This window comes from Rhinichthys klamathensis, unplaced genomic scaffold (genome assembly GCF_029890125.1).
Source record: "Rhinichthys klamathensis goyatoka isolate OS25496 unplaced genomic scaffold, OSU_Roscu_1.1 h1tg000178l_1, whole genome shotgun sequence".
Classification (NCBI taxonomy): Eukaryota; Metazoa; Chordata; class Actinopteri; order Cypriniformes; family Leuciscidae; genus Rhinichthys; species Rhinichthys klamathensis.
Window position 1 is genome coordinate 1,489,641 of NW_026606707.1, and position 14,145 is coordinate 1,503,785.

Below are 14,145 nucleotides of genomic sequence, written 5' to 3' on the forward strand. Positions count from 1 at the left end.
CACAATGACAAACAGGAAAGCAATGACCACACAATACAAGAGCAACTGCAAGGACAAACACAGCTTACTCAAACACTGTTAGCAAACTCAAACACATTTACAGCTTCTGAAACAGATTGCACTGCATGACTCCATAAAATGTCTCTTAGACAAGGCCCTTGCAAATGGCAGACTAAAATCATAATGAGAAATAAGAATCAGATGCTGCTTTTGTGGGTTGCCCATCACTGAAATGGTGGAGTCCAGAAACGTAAAACTCCCCCACAAACATGTGCTTGCAATTAACCCAGAGACATGAGAGCGCATTTAAAATGGCATCGGGTATATTACATATAAACTTGAGTGAGAGAAGAGCTGAAAATTACATTACAGAGGGATGTAATTGTATTTTATACATTCTAAAGACATTTCATTGATTTCAACTTAAAGAAATCTGATTTACAGGCACATAATTCTAACTTTCTGAAGTAAAACATGCATCTATAAATAACACTGGCACTTGAACACTCATGTATATTTTTGCAAACAACAACAAAAAAATGACTGCCATAAAAAAAAATACCATTTGGTGTTGAGGCATAGTGTGAAAGTTTCACTGTTAACCTAATAAGAATAACCACACAAAATGACACATTTATTTGGTAACACTTTCTAAGCCTGTATTTATAATACATTATAAGTATTTTCTTAATGCATAATGCCTTACAAACAAAAAAAAATAAAAAAAAATACCATTTGGTGTTGAGGCATAGTGTGAAAGTTTCACTGTTAACCTAATAAGAATAACCACACAAAATGACACATTTATTTGGTAACACTTTCTAAGCCTGTATTTATAATACATTATAAGTATTTTCTTAATGCATACTGCCTTACAAACAACCTTATAATGTGTTGTACCATCTGATAAATAATCAATGCAACAGTTACAATACATTATAACACTGACCTATCTGTGGTTATAACTTCTAAGAGTACAATGCATTATAACACCAGACGAAGCCTGCATTTATAATGCATCATAAGGGTATTCTTAATGCATTATTATGCATGCATAATTTCTTATGTGATGTATCATCTCATGGATAATCATAACAATACTTAGCTATTTGTGGTTATAACTATTAATAGTGTATAGATGATTTATAACACAATGAGCAATTTTATCCACTTAAATTGTAATGGATTATATACCCCATAATCTCATATCTTGACATTAAGATCTGCACAGTATCATACTAGGCTACATCTTATGAGTGGTCTTTTACTTCTTCTTTTAAAAATCTAAAAAGCTTTATAACGTGGTCATAATATTTCAAAGTAGTCTTTGTCTGCTTTAAGTAAAGTAACAAAAGTAAAGTCTTATTTTAAGCAGCCATAAGATATCATGAAGGGCTTGTAAGACATTTCCCTTTAGGTAAAATCAAAGTTGTGTGGAAAAGCACAAAGGAACAATACATTCACAATGCAAATCATGTTTTATTCATAAAAACTGTAAAATTACAAGGCTTTACCAAATCTAATAGTAAGTATTATTACTGTTGTTACGATTATTCATGAGATGATACAACACATTGTTTATTAGGCATTATGCATTATAATGCATTAAGAATACCCTTAATAATGCAAATACAGGCGTCACAGAAAGTGTTACCCGTAAAGAACTTGGCAACACATTATTTATCAGATCATGATTCTGAAACTGTCAGCAAGCAGAGCTGAAGGGGAGCTTATGTTAAAGCCGAACTGTCAAGTTAAATAATGAACAGACAGATGGGGATCCAAAGAGCTCTCCGAACAGCAATTGATTTTTCCAGGATTAAACTGTAGCGCAGTGTGATCACGCTGGAATGACAGTAACTCCTCAGCCTATGAAAATAAATGCGGTGGGCATTTGGCCGAAATTAAAGTACAGGTGGGAGACAAATAAAAGGGGCTATGGTAATGTCAATAGGCAAACAAAGAGAGGGAATCACCAGAGACTGTTAGTGTCTCATGGAAACTGTTGCCATGACTGCCATTGGGGAAGAGCAAAAGACTGCAGAGAAGAGGTTTTAAAGACAAAGACCGTAATGATGGCCCGTTATTGTAACCGGAACACTGGCATTGGCTGCCCTAACTGGAAACCCATCAGACTGTCGCCTAGTGGTTATTGCAAAGTCTCCGGAAAGAGCAGTCCATGCTCACATGGGAGATGCGTGTTTGAGTCCGTAATTGTTATACATAAATGTAAGGTCTGTTTGAAAAAAAAAAAAAAAAAGGGAAAAGTTAGGAGGAAGTGTTCAGGATGATAAAGCATGTGGAGCACAGCTTTGTTTGGAAAGTAAACTTTTCTACATCCTTTTTCTGATGCACAGTAGATATGTCTAATTCAATTATGACTCACATCCTTAAAACACACTTTTATGAAGAAGTTAGCATGCTTTTAAAAAGAGTACTTGTTATGGAAATAATATACATTAAATAAAAAAGTAACTAATTCCGTTACTTAGGGTTTTTTTTTCTCTCACTTTTTTCACCTGGGCTTGCTTGCTTGTTTTTTTTTTAAAACAAACTGAGTGTACTTGTTTAAAACATGATAAACGTTTATTAAAATATGATTTTAAATCTCAAGTAAAACTTTGGTAACACTTTATTTTAGTGTCCTGGTTACATGTACTTACTGTGGTAACAGTAAATTGTGCAGAATTACAAGCAACTAACCTATTGTTACTAGCTAACCTACTAAGTGCATGTTGTTAATACTGTCAAACCTGTCGCGTGCCTGAAACCCAGATGCCCCGTTTTAAAAGAACTGAAAGTGTGTGTGTGGTTTCTGCTCTAAACACCACAGAAAGCTACATGCAACAAGATCAATGTTTTACGCAGACAGAGGAACCAACTCTGTCTTCTCGGTCTTTTAGATACACCTCGTACAGCCATTTAAACAATGTCATAACATTCTTTATAGATAAGATTACTAAAAATGATGTTAAAGAAATGAACTAATGTATGAGGGGTTTCCTGATGAGAGAGAATAGCGTGAGCGGACTGCTATAAATCACCAGTCTTTGACCACAGCCTCTTCAAAGCTAACCAAAGTCTCTTGAACGTATGCAAATGTTGCCTTCTCCAGCAAAATGAGAGAAAACAGAAGCGGCAATGCATTGCTAGTGTTCTCTTAGATACTTTTTTTTTTTTTTACCATGCTTTTGCATATTTAATATTTGCAATATCTGGTTTTAGTTTTGTAAGTTCCATTTTATTTGCAAGCATTATTGTTGTTCATCTAATTCTTGACTTCTTTCTAAAGTTAACAGAACAGACACAAACGACCTGTCAGACCTTATCTAAACAACAAATACATCTCCACCTCCAGCACTCCCGACATTTACACACATACTGGTTATTGTATCGTTAAACAATGGGCCTGTGTAAATACGTGCATGAGTTCACACATACGTATGTAAATATACACACAAATGTATTATTAAAGGGCTGCGTGTTGTTTAAAAAGCTCATTTAAAAAACTGCCTCACTTCCTCTTGACACGCTATTGTGGTTTAAGACCGAAACAAGATGATTAAAAAAAGATTTGGGTGTTTAAGCATGACAGTGAAGACTTCCGGAATATCTAAACATTTATTATAAATCAATCAATCATTCACATTAGAAATATTATAAATTAGCATTATAAAATCGAAAACTTAGCTTAGCTAAATACAAAAACACCACAGAAAGATTCATTTCAAGTACAGAGTTGGGACAGGTGTGATCATGATACCGGAGAAGCTCAAACAGCTCTAGCTGAACAAAACTCATCCACATCTGAACTGAGGTTAATGCAACATCTAAGCTTCATACTAAACAAATAATAATCTAGTAGCTCAGGGCAAAATGAATGAATCTGCATGTTTTGGATGTTCATGCAGTTATTCTGTAAAGACTTCAGGACAATGAAATGTTGGTCTGTTCTCCTGTAAGGACAGATGCAGTATAGCGGCCCCCCCTCATTACGTTCCTGTAGGAAAAGTAGAAGATTGTCATGAAGTAAATCTCTAAATAGTGGTGCTTGCACCTAGTCAAAGGTAGGTGTGTGAAGTGAAAAGTCATGACTTATTCAGACAAGATTAGTTACATGTCTGTGAATTTGTTGTCAATTAACTGTCACTGCGGATGTGAACTGTAATGTTTATGCATATAATAAAAGTCAATGGGGTCCAAAACAACATTATGCACTTTTCTGTTCCGCAAAATAAAGACATTTTGACAGAACTTTCATTTTTGGGTGAACTATACAAATTGTAAATGTAAAAAACCCGCATGCTTATATGCAGTTATGTTACTTGCCTGTATCGTGGATGCTGGTGTCACAGAGGGATTGTTGCTCTTGAAGGGCCAGAGTCTGGTTCACAAACCTCAGCATACCTGAGAGAGACTCTAGGTCTGGTTCCTCTGGGTCCAGCATGTACGTGAGTGGATTAAAGGACATGTCTGTAGTGGAGGTGGCCTCATGGGTGCTTAGACCCTGCCAGGCCTGGTCTGGGGAGGGGGGCGGGTGCAGTGCAGCCTGCACACTGGCTTTCAAACTGTCCGAAAGCTCCAGAGAGGCATCAGAGAAGGTGTTGTGCCAGGAGGAGAGGCTGGAACGTGCTGAAGAGATTTTGTGGGAGGGGGATGGGGAGCAGTGAAGAATCGAGTCTTTGAGAGGAGGAGAGAGGGGGGGAGGAGTGCTGGGTTTGTGACGAAGTGTGATATTGTGTAGTTCTGAGGCCCTTTCCAAGCTGGAGAGCTTGGCATGAAGACGCGTGATCTCAGACTCCTAAAGAAAACAGAGAAATGACAAGAGTTACTGAAATTCATACATAGGTAGGCGTCCCACTAGGTTCTGTTTCAACTGTTTTTTTTTTGTTTTTTTCATCCTTAATGATTTTAGAAAATTAGTATAAAAAAAAGGGGTGGGGAAAAAAGAGACATACATAGTAGTAGGGGTGTCACGATTCTCCAAATCCTCGATTCGATTACATTTTCGATTCTAAGGTCACGGTTCGATTCGATTCTCGATTTAAAAAATTTTTTTTTTAAAGCTGAAACCAGCCAATCAAGATGCTCTCTGTCTTACATGCGCTTCATGAGGCACACACGGAAGGTCTCTCGCTCTCTCCCTCTCTGCCCTGCGCGCAATACGGTTTGGAGCACAGTTTTTTTCTGTCTCGCATGCGCGCTCTTACTCGCTCACTCTAGATTACGGGAGATTTTAACTAATTTGTGGGCATCAGAGCCGCTATCAATATGCGGGAGACTCCCGGAACTTCCGCGAGACTTGGGATGTCTGCAAACTGTGGCTTTTTTGAAGCGCGAACGTTGTCAACATAACTCACTGGAAATCCAAAAAAATTCCACACCTGCGACTTCAATGAAAGAGGAGGGGGTTCAAGTTCTGTCGATTGGTCTTCTGCATCTGCAGTTGCCATGCTATATTTTGAATGGCTGTAGCTAAGTTAGAGGAGGTTGACCATAGACTCGCAGCACTTCAACACGCGTGTTTTTTTCCGCTTGGCACGCCGACCGGACGTGACATGGGGGCGTGGCAGCATCGACGATTCCATTTTTTAATTCGAAGTTCGAGATTGTGAATTAATTTCGGTCGATTTCGATTTAAAATCGAAATCGTGACACCCTCACATAGTAGATATACATTCTGTTTTATAGCCCATGTTCTATTACAGTTTATTGTCGTTTGAATGGTTTTCGGCCAAGTGCATCCTGAATTTTCGGTTTCAGCCTAGATTTTACTTTCGGTGCATCCCTAAAAACGGCAATTCCAAATCGTGCAGCCCTAGTGCTGCTTGTACATATACTTTCCTCATACTGTAACTATTGATATGAATTGTTTCTACAGGTAAAATGTTTGATTTGAGACTGGCCATCGATCCAGTTTGTTTCCCTGCCATCGGCCTGTGATGCTGGGATAGACCCTACATTGGACAAACGTTTTGGAGAATGGATGGATATGTCATATGGATGTAATATGAAAATGTTGTCTGGAGGTTTTGAAACACCACACAGTGAGTCATGTACCTTGATAAGCAGGTTCTCATTAGCACTCTGCAGGAGCTGTTCTTTGCTGTGAAGCTCGGCATGTAGGCGAGCAGAGGCAGATCTGGCCTCCTCCAGCTGGTCCCGGGCCTGTTGCAGCCACTGGCTCAGCTGCCCCTGAGAGTTTCGCAAGCTGCTGGAGATCTGATCCGACACCTTCAGCAGCTGCCCACGCGTCTGCTGCACATCTGAAAGCTGGGAGGCAAAGAGAGAGGGTCAGGTCCAGCAAACCAGCTCAACTGTCCTATGAGAATGAAGACAAACTTTCTGTTTCTCTGAACCTCTTTGTGATGCTCTTCTCTCTGCTGTTCAAGCTCCTGCTGCAGGGCGGTAATGGTGGCCTGGAGTCTGACCTCAGCCTGTGTAGAACGCTTCTCCATCGCAGACATCTCATCTCGCAGTTGATGAACTTCACTCTCCTACAATAAACAACAACAACAAGCCGGTTAAAAAACAGTTCTCTGAGAGAACTCAAGAATCTGAGAGACGTGTCATGAAAAGGAAATTTTCACTTAATCTGCTCATCTAAACAATGTACCTTTCAGACCGATGTGTCGCCATGCCACAAATTGGGATGTTACACCATACACAACTATGTTCTTATAAAGTGCAAAGTGATTTAAGTGTGAGATAACGGCCATTTTCTCTGAGCAGGCATATGCTCAAAAAAAGGTAGATGTAAATAATCAGCACAACAAAAATAAAGTCCACTGTGAATATTCTATTTATCATGCGAGTTGTGAGGTTAAATAAAGCATTAAAAACTCCAGAGGATTCTAATGTCAGTAGGAAACTTATACAGACTCATATTCTTTTATGTTTGCAGTTTCTACAACTGTACCGCTTCTTTTTCGGCTGCACAAGATGAGAACCCATTTTTATGATTTCTTGGGTCAAGAAAGAGTTGGAGTGTACAATACATTTTCTCCTCCCCTACAGCAAAACATTTGCTATGGTTAGATGGACTTAAATCTGCGGTAAGGATGCTTTCCTGTTACATATTACACATGCACACTTCAAAAAGATGATAGAATATAAGTAAAGGAGTTTACATGCAGAGCGAAATTGAGGTAATGGGCAAAAATCTAGCTGTCGATTGGTTTATTCTAAAAAGCCGACAATCAAAGGAAATGGTTTTACAGGTCTACATGACAATATGCATTGTTGGCTTATTAAGGATAATCAAATTAAGAATTTGCATGGAAATGAATGACAAAATAAACGGTGAAAGCTGAAAAAGCACATAAGGTCTGGAAGTGCCTCTTCGTCGATGCAATTGGCTGATCGCGCTGTCATTCCATCAATATGAAAATGCCCACAACCGGTTTATAAATTGTACTGAAATTGTTCCACTCGGTTGGTGTTACGTCCCTTTTGGTCTGTATATGTGTTTTATGCTGTTGTGGGAGGTGTTTGTTGTTTCCCAGGAAGAAGACCGGATTGGTTCCTGCAGACTGATTGGTGCCACGCCCTGATCAATCAGCTGACTATTATTCTGTGCTCACTTGCAACATTTTTGTCGCCTGACACTGTTGCTTAAAACTGTTTGTTCTGGGGTGTGTTTTTTGGAGAAATTGCTTAAGAGAGAAGAGTTTGTTTGTTTCCTGTTTATTGCCATTTGTGACAAAGACTACCGCCTGTTTAACGACTAAGATTTCAGATTACCCCTGCACTGTTTTGTTTGCTCTGTTATATATATATATATACTTGTGTTTTGGAATTGGGAGGTAGGGAGACCGACGCCACCTTTTTTTTGTTGATCTTTATTGCCTGTTTTGGATTAGGGAGTTGGGGAAGTAATTGTATTGTATTAATTGTATTTTCTTTTCTTTTCTTTTGTGTATTAGGGCAGTAAGAGGTTCCTATATATTACTCTTTTTGTTTGTTATTTTGGGCTGCCGGCTCCTGAGGTTAAGTCCCCAATTGTATTCTAACCCTGGTAAAACCCAATAAATATTGCTTCATTGGCTTTTCCCTTCAAAGAAACCGTATCGTTTCCTTTTTTTTTTTTATGTTGCGTCCTTTACCCTAGACGGGGTGTAACACTTGGAAAACCCTAATGGTCACATCTGAATGGAAATGAACTTGGAACGAGTTTAAAGTTGCAGATGTTTCACCTTATGACGTGCTTGCTGGGTGACTTGATCTATCTGTCTGTTCAGAGAGTCACAGCGTGTCTGTGCCCCCTGTAACTCCTGCACCGTCTTCTGGAGCTGCTCACGATACACACGCAGCTGCTGGCCATGCTCCAGAGCACCCTGATACACACACAATAAAAATGAGACTTGTAAGTCTTACTCATTAACCTTTCAGTGCTCTTTAGATCATATAGTGTAAACAGCCTTTGCATACATTAGATTACTTTCAGAAAAAAAAAAGTGTTAGTTCTAGGATTGATAAAATTATTGTTTGTCAGAATGATATGGCACCCATGACAAAATAAGATGAAATAACTGATGATCTTGTTAGAGTTGTTTAACATTGTTAGTGTTACACAACCAAGTTAGTATTGTTTAATTTCTGTATAGCAAGAGTTTAATGTTGTAACTCTGTTACTTCTGTTTATTTAACATTTCATTGTTCACATTTCCCCCCACAGACTTGTGTGGCTCAGATGGGCTGCACACCATACAGGCATTCAGAGGGTTGAATCTCCCTTAGGAAACTTAATATTGTGATACTAAAGGTCAAATGGTCTTAAAATGACACAGCTGTATTGCACTGGAGAGAATAACTTCCAATATTAGGGGAGGACAGAATTAATTGTTTATGCTTTTATCAGGGCTTAAAAATGGAAAGAAAAAATATTTTAACGGTATTTTAACGTTTCTGTTAACATTCCTTCTATAATCATTAATATCCCGAAAACGGTTTGATTACTTCATGCAAGAACTTCAATAAACAACCAAGTTAGTATTGTTCAATTCAAGAACTTGAATAAACCTCGTAACTCCAGTGGATCCTCAAACTGTCTGCAAACCTCATACAGTAGCTCCACACGCCTCAATCGTGAATTAAGTCCTGCACGCATTTTGGAAACTTTCTCTACTTGTTTGGGTAAATAATGAACTGGTTGTTTGAATAAGAACTGTGTTTTCTTTACTAAAAAAAAAAACATGAAAGCCTGTAAAGGCTAATGTTTTATGTATTTGAGGAGCAAAGAGAGTCTTAAGGGCCGTTCACACCAAGAACGATAACTGTAAAGATAACTATATTAGCTTCCACACCAGCAGACGATATCTTTCTGTTTTTTCTAAGCGTGTGTTTGTCTGTAACTTTAAATGCTCAAGCTCGTTACAGCAAGATGGATTCTGATTGGCTGTCAATGTTTTTATCGTTCATCAGCTGGATAAAATCGTGCTGAAAGTGATTCCAAAGATATATGGTTTCTCTGTGTTGTTATCGTTATAGTTGTTGTGTGAACTCTGCTATTCTTTAATACTGAGATTGGTTTTTAGAACTATATCTTTATCGTTATCTTTATAGTTATCGTCCTTGGTGTACGGGCCATCGTACGGTCTAGTCTTTGCCGTCTAGTCATAGCCAATACAGCCTGTGGATAGCACTTCATCTTTTGTAACACACATTGCTACAAAAAACTTTGCAACCTGTAAGATAATGAAAACGTAACGCGATGCACTTATTACTGCCTCAGATGTGGGCGTTGGATGCGCCAACATCATGTTTGCGTAGGCCGTACTCTGAACTCAAGATTGGTTGACTGCCAAATTAAAATATTAAACAGAACGATAAAATAACGTTATTAAGCAGTTAATGGTAACTTCAAATAAGCATTCTGTTCAGATGATTAAACTTGATTTAGATTTCCTGTTAAAATTTCGGTCGTGTCCAGTTTATGTTTTCATTCTTTGAACTGGTTCAGAGCCCTGGCTTTTCTCTTTGAAAATATGTATGTCCTAGCCATTGTATAACTACTTCTAGGCCCTTGTAATTTAATTTTGGATGCTGAGAAAGGGGGCAGTGTGGAGGAAGGCAGATCAAATATGAGTAAATTTAGTTCTTTGGAGATTTTCCTGTAATTTTTCACAATTTTTCAATATAATATGGTTAAAAAAATACATTTGAAAATTGCTGCTGTGCCTTTGGGAAATAATACCATATCCTTCCTTTCACTTTCATTCAAGATAGAATAAACAAAATGAAAAAAATAAATGGCTGTACAAAAACATTTCACGCTACAATAAAAAACAAATACATACAAAATAAAATTATTATAAAATAAGAACAAATATCTTGCATAAAGGAAATAATGCTTATTTTAGATTGTTTGCATGGTAACAAATTTATTGACAATTAAGCATATTATCCCCTAGAGTTATTATCATCAAAATAATGCATCTGGACTTTTTTTTTTTTAGTAATTCTCATATTGTCATTGTCATTCTGTAATAGTATTTGTTTTAGTATTTGTAGTAGAAAGAATGCATTTAAAAAAAGCATAAATTAATGGCAGCACACTACGTATTATATAATTTACATTTTAATTGAAATATATCACATAAATATAAAATGTATGATAATTGTATCATGATTTTTGCATTACAGTACTGAAAATTGGGGATGGAGGTGCTTATTTGTCATGAAAATCAAATTCAATGCCTTAATCATCCTAAAATAAACCTAATTGTTTTTAAGATTAAGCTAAATAAAATGTTCAGATTTTGATTTTGGGGTAAAAAAAATGACCCAGACAGGATTTGTGAGATTTAACACTTTCCCTAAAATAATCCAAGCATATGCCGTACCCTCTCAATGTCCTCCTTAACCTGCAGCTGTGATTTCAGCATCTCCATCCTCTCCGTCAGGAACTGCATCTGTCCAGAGAGCAGCGGGACCACATCAGTTCATTTTTGTCCATTAATAAACCTATCAATGGTCACTCGCAATGACTCACCTGCTGGTCTTTCTCCCTAAACTCATTCTGGCTCTTCTCCAGAGCTTCCTGTAAATACTCCACCTTCTTCTCCATCTCCAGCTTGTGCTCCTTAATGGCCACATCCAGCTGTCCCAACTCAAGAGAGAACACAGTGCTTTAGTAGAGTGGAGACGTGGCTGTAAGGGATATTTTGCGCATGTTTGTGTGTGGTACCAGCTGCGCTCTCTGCTGTAGCTCCCCCTGTCTCTCTTTCAGAGCAGTGTCCAGATCCACCACCTCATTGTTCCTCTCCTCCAGCTCCCTCTGACTCTCTCTGGAAACACATCCAATGATGGAGAAAACGATTATTATTTTTTCATTTATTTTTTGCATTATGATTAGAACAAAGTTAAAAGGCAATAAAAAAAATATTTTTCTAGGTTAAAATACTTTTTCCTATCCCATATGCAAAGACTATAGCTATATCTATAAATATGCAAGTATCTGTTTGAGCATCATGTCTGGCCAGACAGGTCTTACTGTTCATTTGACTAATCGCTGATGGGGAGATTGTTTGACGAATCTGTATGTTAACAGTAATTTTATCAGTTGCTTTTGGTGTAGAAAACACTCTTCACTTTTAACTTGTGGCCAGTTATGTCACATTGATAAAAGTATAGATGTGCAACTTGAATTTGTTCTATGAGGTAAAAAATATTAATAATAAAATGTATTCCGCAACCCTGTTAACAAACCAACAGTCACAGACACCGGAAACCACTGCTAATAGACCTTATTCAGACCAGCACCACGACAGGTATGAAAGTGAGGCTGTGAGGGATAGACTTACTGTGTTTTCAATGGGATCCGCTGTAAAAAGCTGTATAAAGCTCTTAGATCACTTAAAATTTTACACAGATCATATTGTCTGTTTTTTTTTTGGTCTACTGGAATTTGTCAGAAACATATTTTTGCATTGTTTCATCAGCAGAACAATCCACAAACACATTTAATAGCAGTACAACCCACTGAAGAGATGCATGTCTATCCCTCACAGCCTCGCTTTCATTCCTGTTAAAAATCAAAGATGGCGCTGCTGTGAATAAGGTCTACGAAAACAGAATTTACGACGCGACTGAGTACACACTTAGTTCTGTTTTCAGTCCAATATTATGTAACATGGGGAACATAGGACAATACTGTTCATAAACGTATGACAAAAAAAATACATGACCGTACAGAATCATATATGGTACGAGTTGCGGGGATATTTTCTGTGCTTATTATGTGTAAAGTTTTATATTGATAAAGAAACCACTTGATTTTTGTAGATTTTTTCTAAACAGATGAGGTGTAGGTCTGGTAACTGTGGCACCTTTCAACACCATTAATATTCATGATGACAAATTCACAGTCACTACTGTTTTTCCTTCTATGGCTTGACTGAACATTCTGGGGGTGGGGTCGAGTTGTGAATGTGTGTGTTTGTTATAATCATGAATAGATGAAAACCTTATCAGTGATCATTCTAAAACTGATGTCGTTTTGAATAACGGAACAAGTGTTTGAGTTTTCTTCCTCTGGTTATTACAGACATTTGCAGTCATGAGCAAAAAAATAAAAGGGCAAAAATGTGTTACCTACATGTGTACACTACTGTTCAAAAGTATGGGGTCAGAAAGTATGGGGTCTTCTGCTCACCAAGGCTGCATTTATTTGATCAAAATACAGTAAAAACAGAAATATTGTAAAATATTTTTCTATATCTTCCATATAAGTTTTCCATTTCAATATATTTTGAAATATAATTTTAATCCTGTAATGACAAAGCTGAATTTTCAGCATCATTACTCCAGTCTTCAGTGTCACATGATCCTTCAGAAATCATTCCAATATGATGATTTACTGATCTAGAAACATTTCTGATTATTATCAATTTTGAAAACCATTGAGATGTTTAATATTTTTGTGGAAATAGTGATAAATGTTTTTCAGGATTCTCAAACTTTTGAATGGTAGTATATAAAACATCATTTACAACACTTTTTTTTTTATTACAAAGATTAAAAGTAAAGCTAGAGAACCTAGTAAAATCTAAACCAATAAATTATGTTGTTTATCACATTAAAATAAATAAATAACACTGATTAGTAAAAACAAAAACAATGAAATGTAAATTATAACAATGCTCATATTTATAATTAAAATAAAATAAATAGACAATTAATATATCAGAGCACCATAATGTGTTTTGTATTTTTGTATTCAAAGTGCATGTACTAGATTTTTTACATATAAACATTTATGAAGTGTTGGAAATTGGGTTTAGGAAATAAAAGGAAACTGGAATGACTTTATACGTCTCTACTGAGACAGATTAAAAATGAATGGCCATCAAGAAGAATGATAGAAAAGCCACCAAAACCGGATGTAACCAGCAGCAGGTATTTACAAGGACACATTTGTCCTTTTGTGCATCCCATATGGTATGTACAAAGTGGTATGAAGGTGATTAAAAAAAACTTGTGTTTTAAAGCCTTTAGAGATCCATAATAATCTATTTCAGAGGCATTCAAGCAACAACAGAAAGTGCTCAATTTAGGTTGTCCTCAGTCAAACATGAGTAAGGCTGTAAGAAACCTCAGAGGTGCTCAGTATCCAGTGATGGACCGACTGCTGTGATTTCCCAGCAGTCAGAGCGAAGAGGTGGAGCAGCTCACCTGAGCTCAGCAGCCAGTTTATCAATGGCTGCTTGCCGCTGGTCTGACGTCAGCTGTGTCCGCTGTAGCACGTCTCTCAGCTCCTGCAGGTGGTCCAGGGTGTCTGTCAGCTCTCCACGCACCTCCTGCAACTGTCCTTCCATCAACTGCGCCCGCTGGAGCGAGTTCCTCCTGTCCGTCTCACTGCGGTGGAGCTTCTCTTCAAGGTCCATAACTGGGACACATAGGCAAGAAAACATAAGACTATTATTCAACTATTATTCCAGTCATCTTCCTCAGAGTCGTATAGAATAGAATAGAATACAATACAATAATGGATGCCCCTTAGTGGGGTTCAAACAGCAAACTTTGGGCGAGCATTTCTCAAAGTGAGGTCTGCAAAACCCCAGTGTCCGTTGAAGGTCTGTAGACATGTGGACCGTACAAAAGAGACCAATAACTTTTCCAAAGGCGCAGATAAACTTAAGCATG

The 14,145-nt window shown here is 37.5% G+C and overlaps 1 protein-coding gene across 1 annotated transcript in view; it reads right to left on the bottom strand.

Annotated features, from left to right (window-relative positions):
* Nucleotides 1-3,728: 3,728 nt before the first annotated feature.
* ccdc18 (coiled-coil domain containing 18) overlaps nucleotides 3,729-14,145 on the bottom strand; it is a 32,513-nt gene continuing 22,096 nt past the window's right edge. Inside the window, exons 20-28 of the mRNA XM_056260801.1 lie at nucleotides 13,675-13,888; nucleotides 11,189-11,288; nucleotides 10,994-11,110; nucleotides 10,845-10,913; nucleotides 8,196-8,336; nucleotides 6,360-6,497; nucleotides 6,061-6,273; nucleotides 4,330-4,801; nucleotides 3,729-4,000 (exon numbers count right to left, since the gene is read on the bottom strand). Of these exons, the coding sequence (XP_056116776.1) occupies nucleotides 3,993-4,000; nucleotides 4,330-4,801; nucleotides 6,061-6,273; nucleotides 6,360-6,497; nucleotides 8,196-8,336; nucleotides 10,845-10,913; nucleotides 10,994-11,110; nucleotides 11,189-11,288; nucleotides 13,675-13,888 (1,472 nt within the window). The 3' untranslated portion in view covers nucleotides 3,729-3,992. The remainder of the gene's footprint in view (nucleotides 4,001-4,329; nucleotides 4,802-6,060; nucleotides 6,274-6,359; nucleotides 6,498-8,195; nucleotides 8,337-10,844; nucleotides 10,914-10,993; nucleotides 11,111-11,188; nucleotides 11,289-13,674; nucleotides 13,889-14,145) is intronic.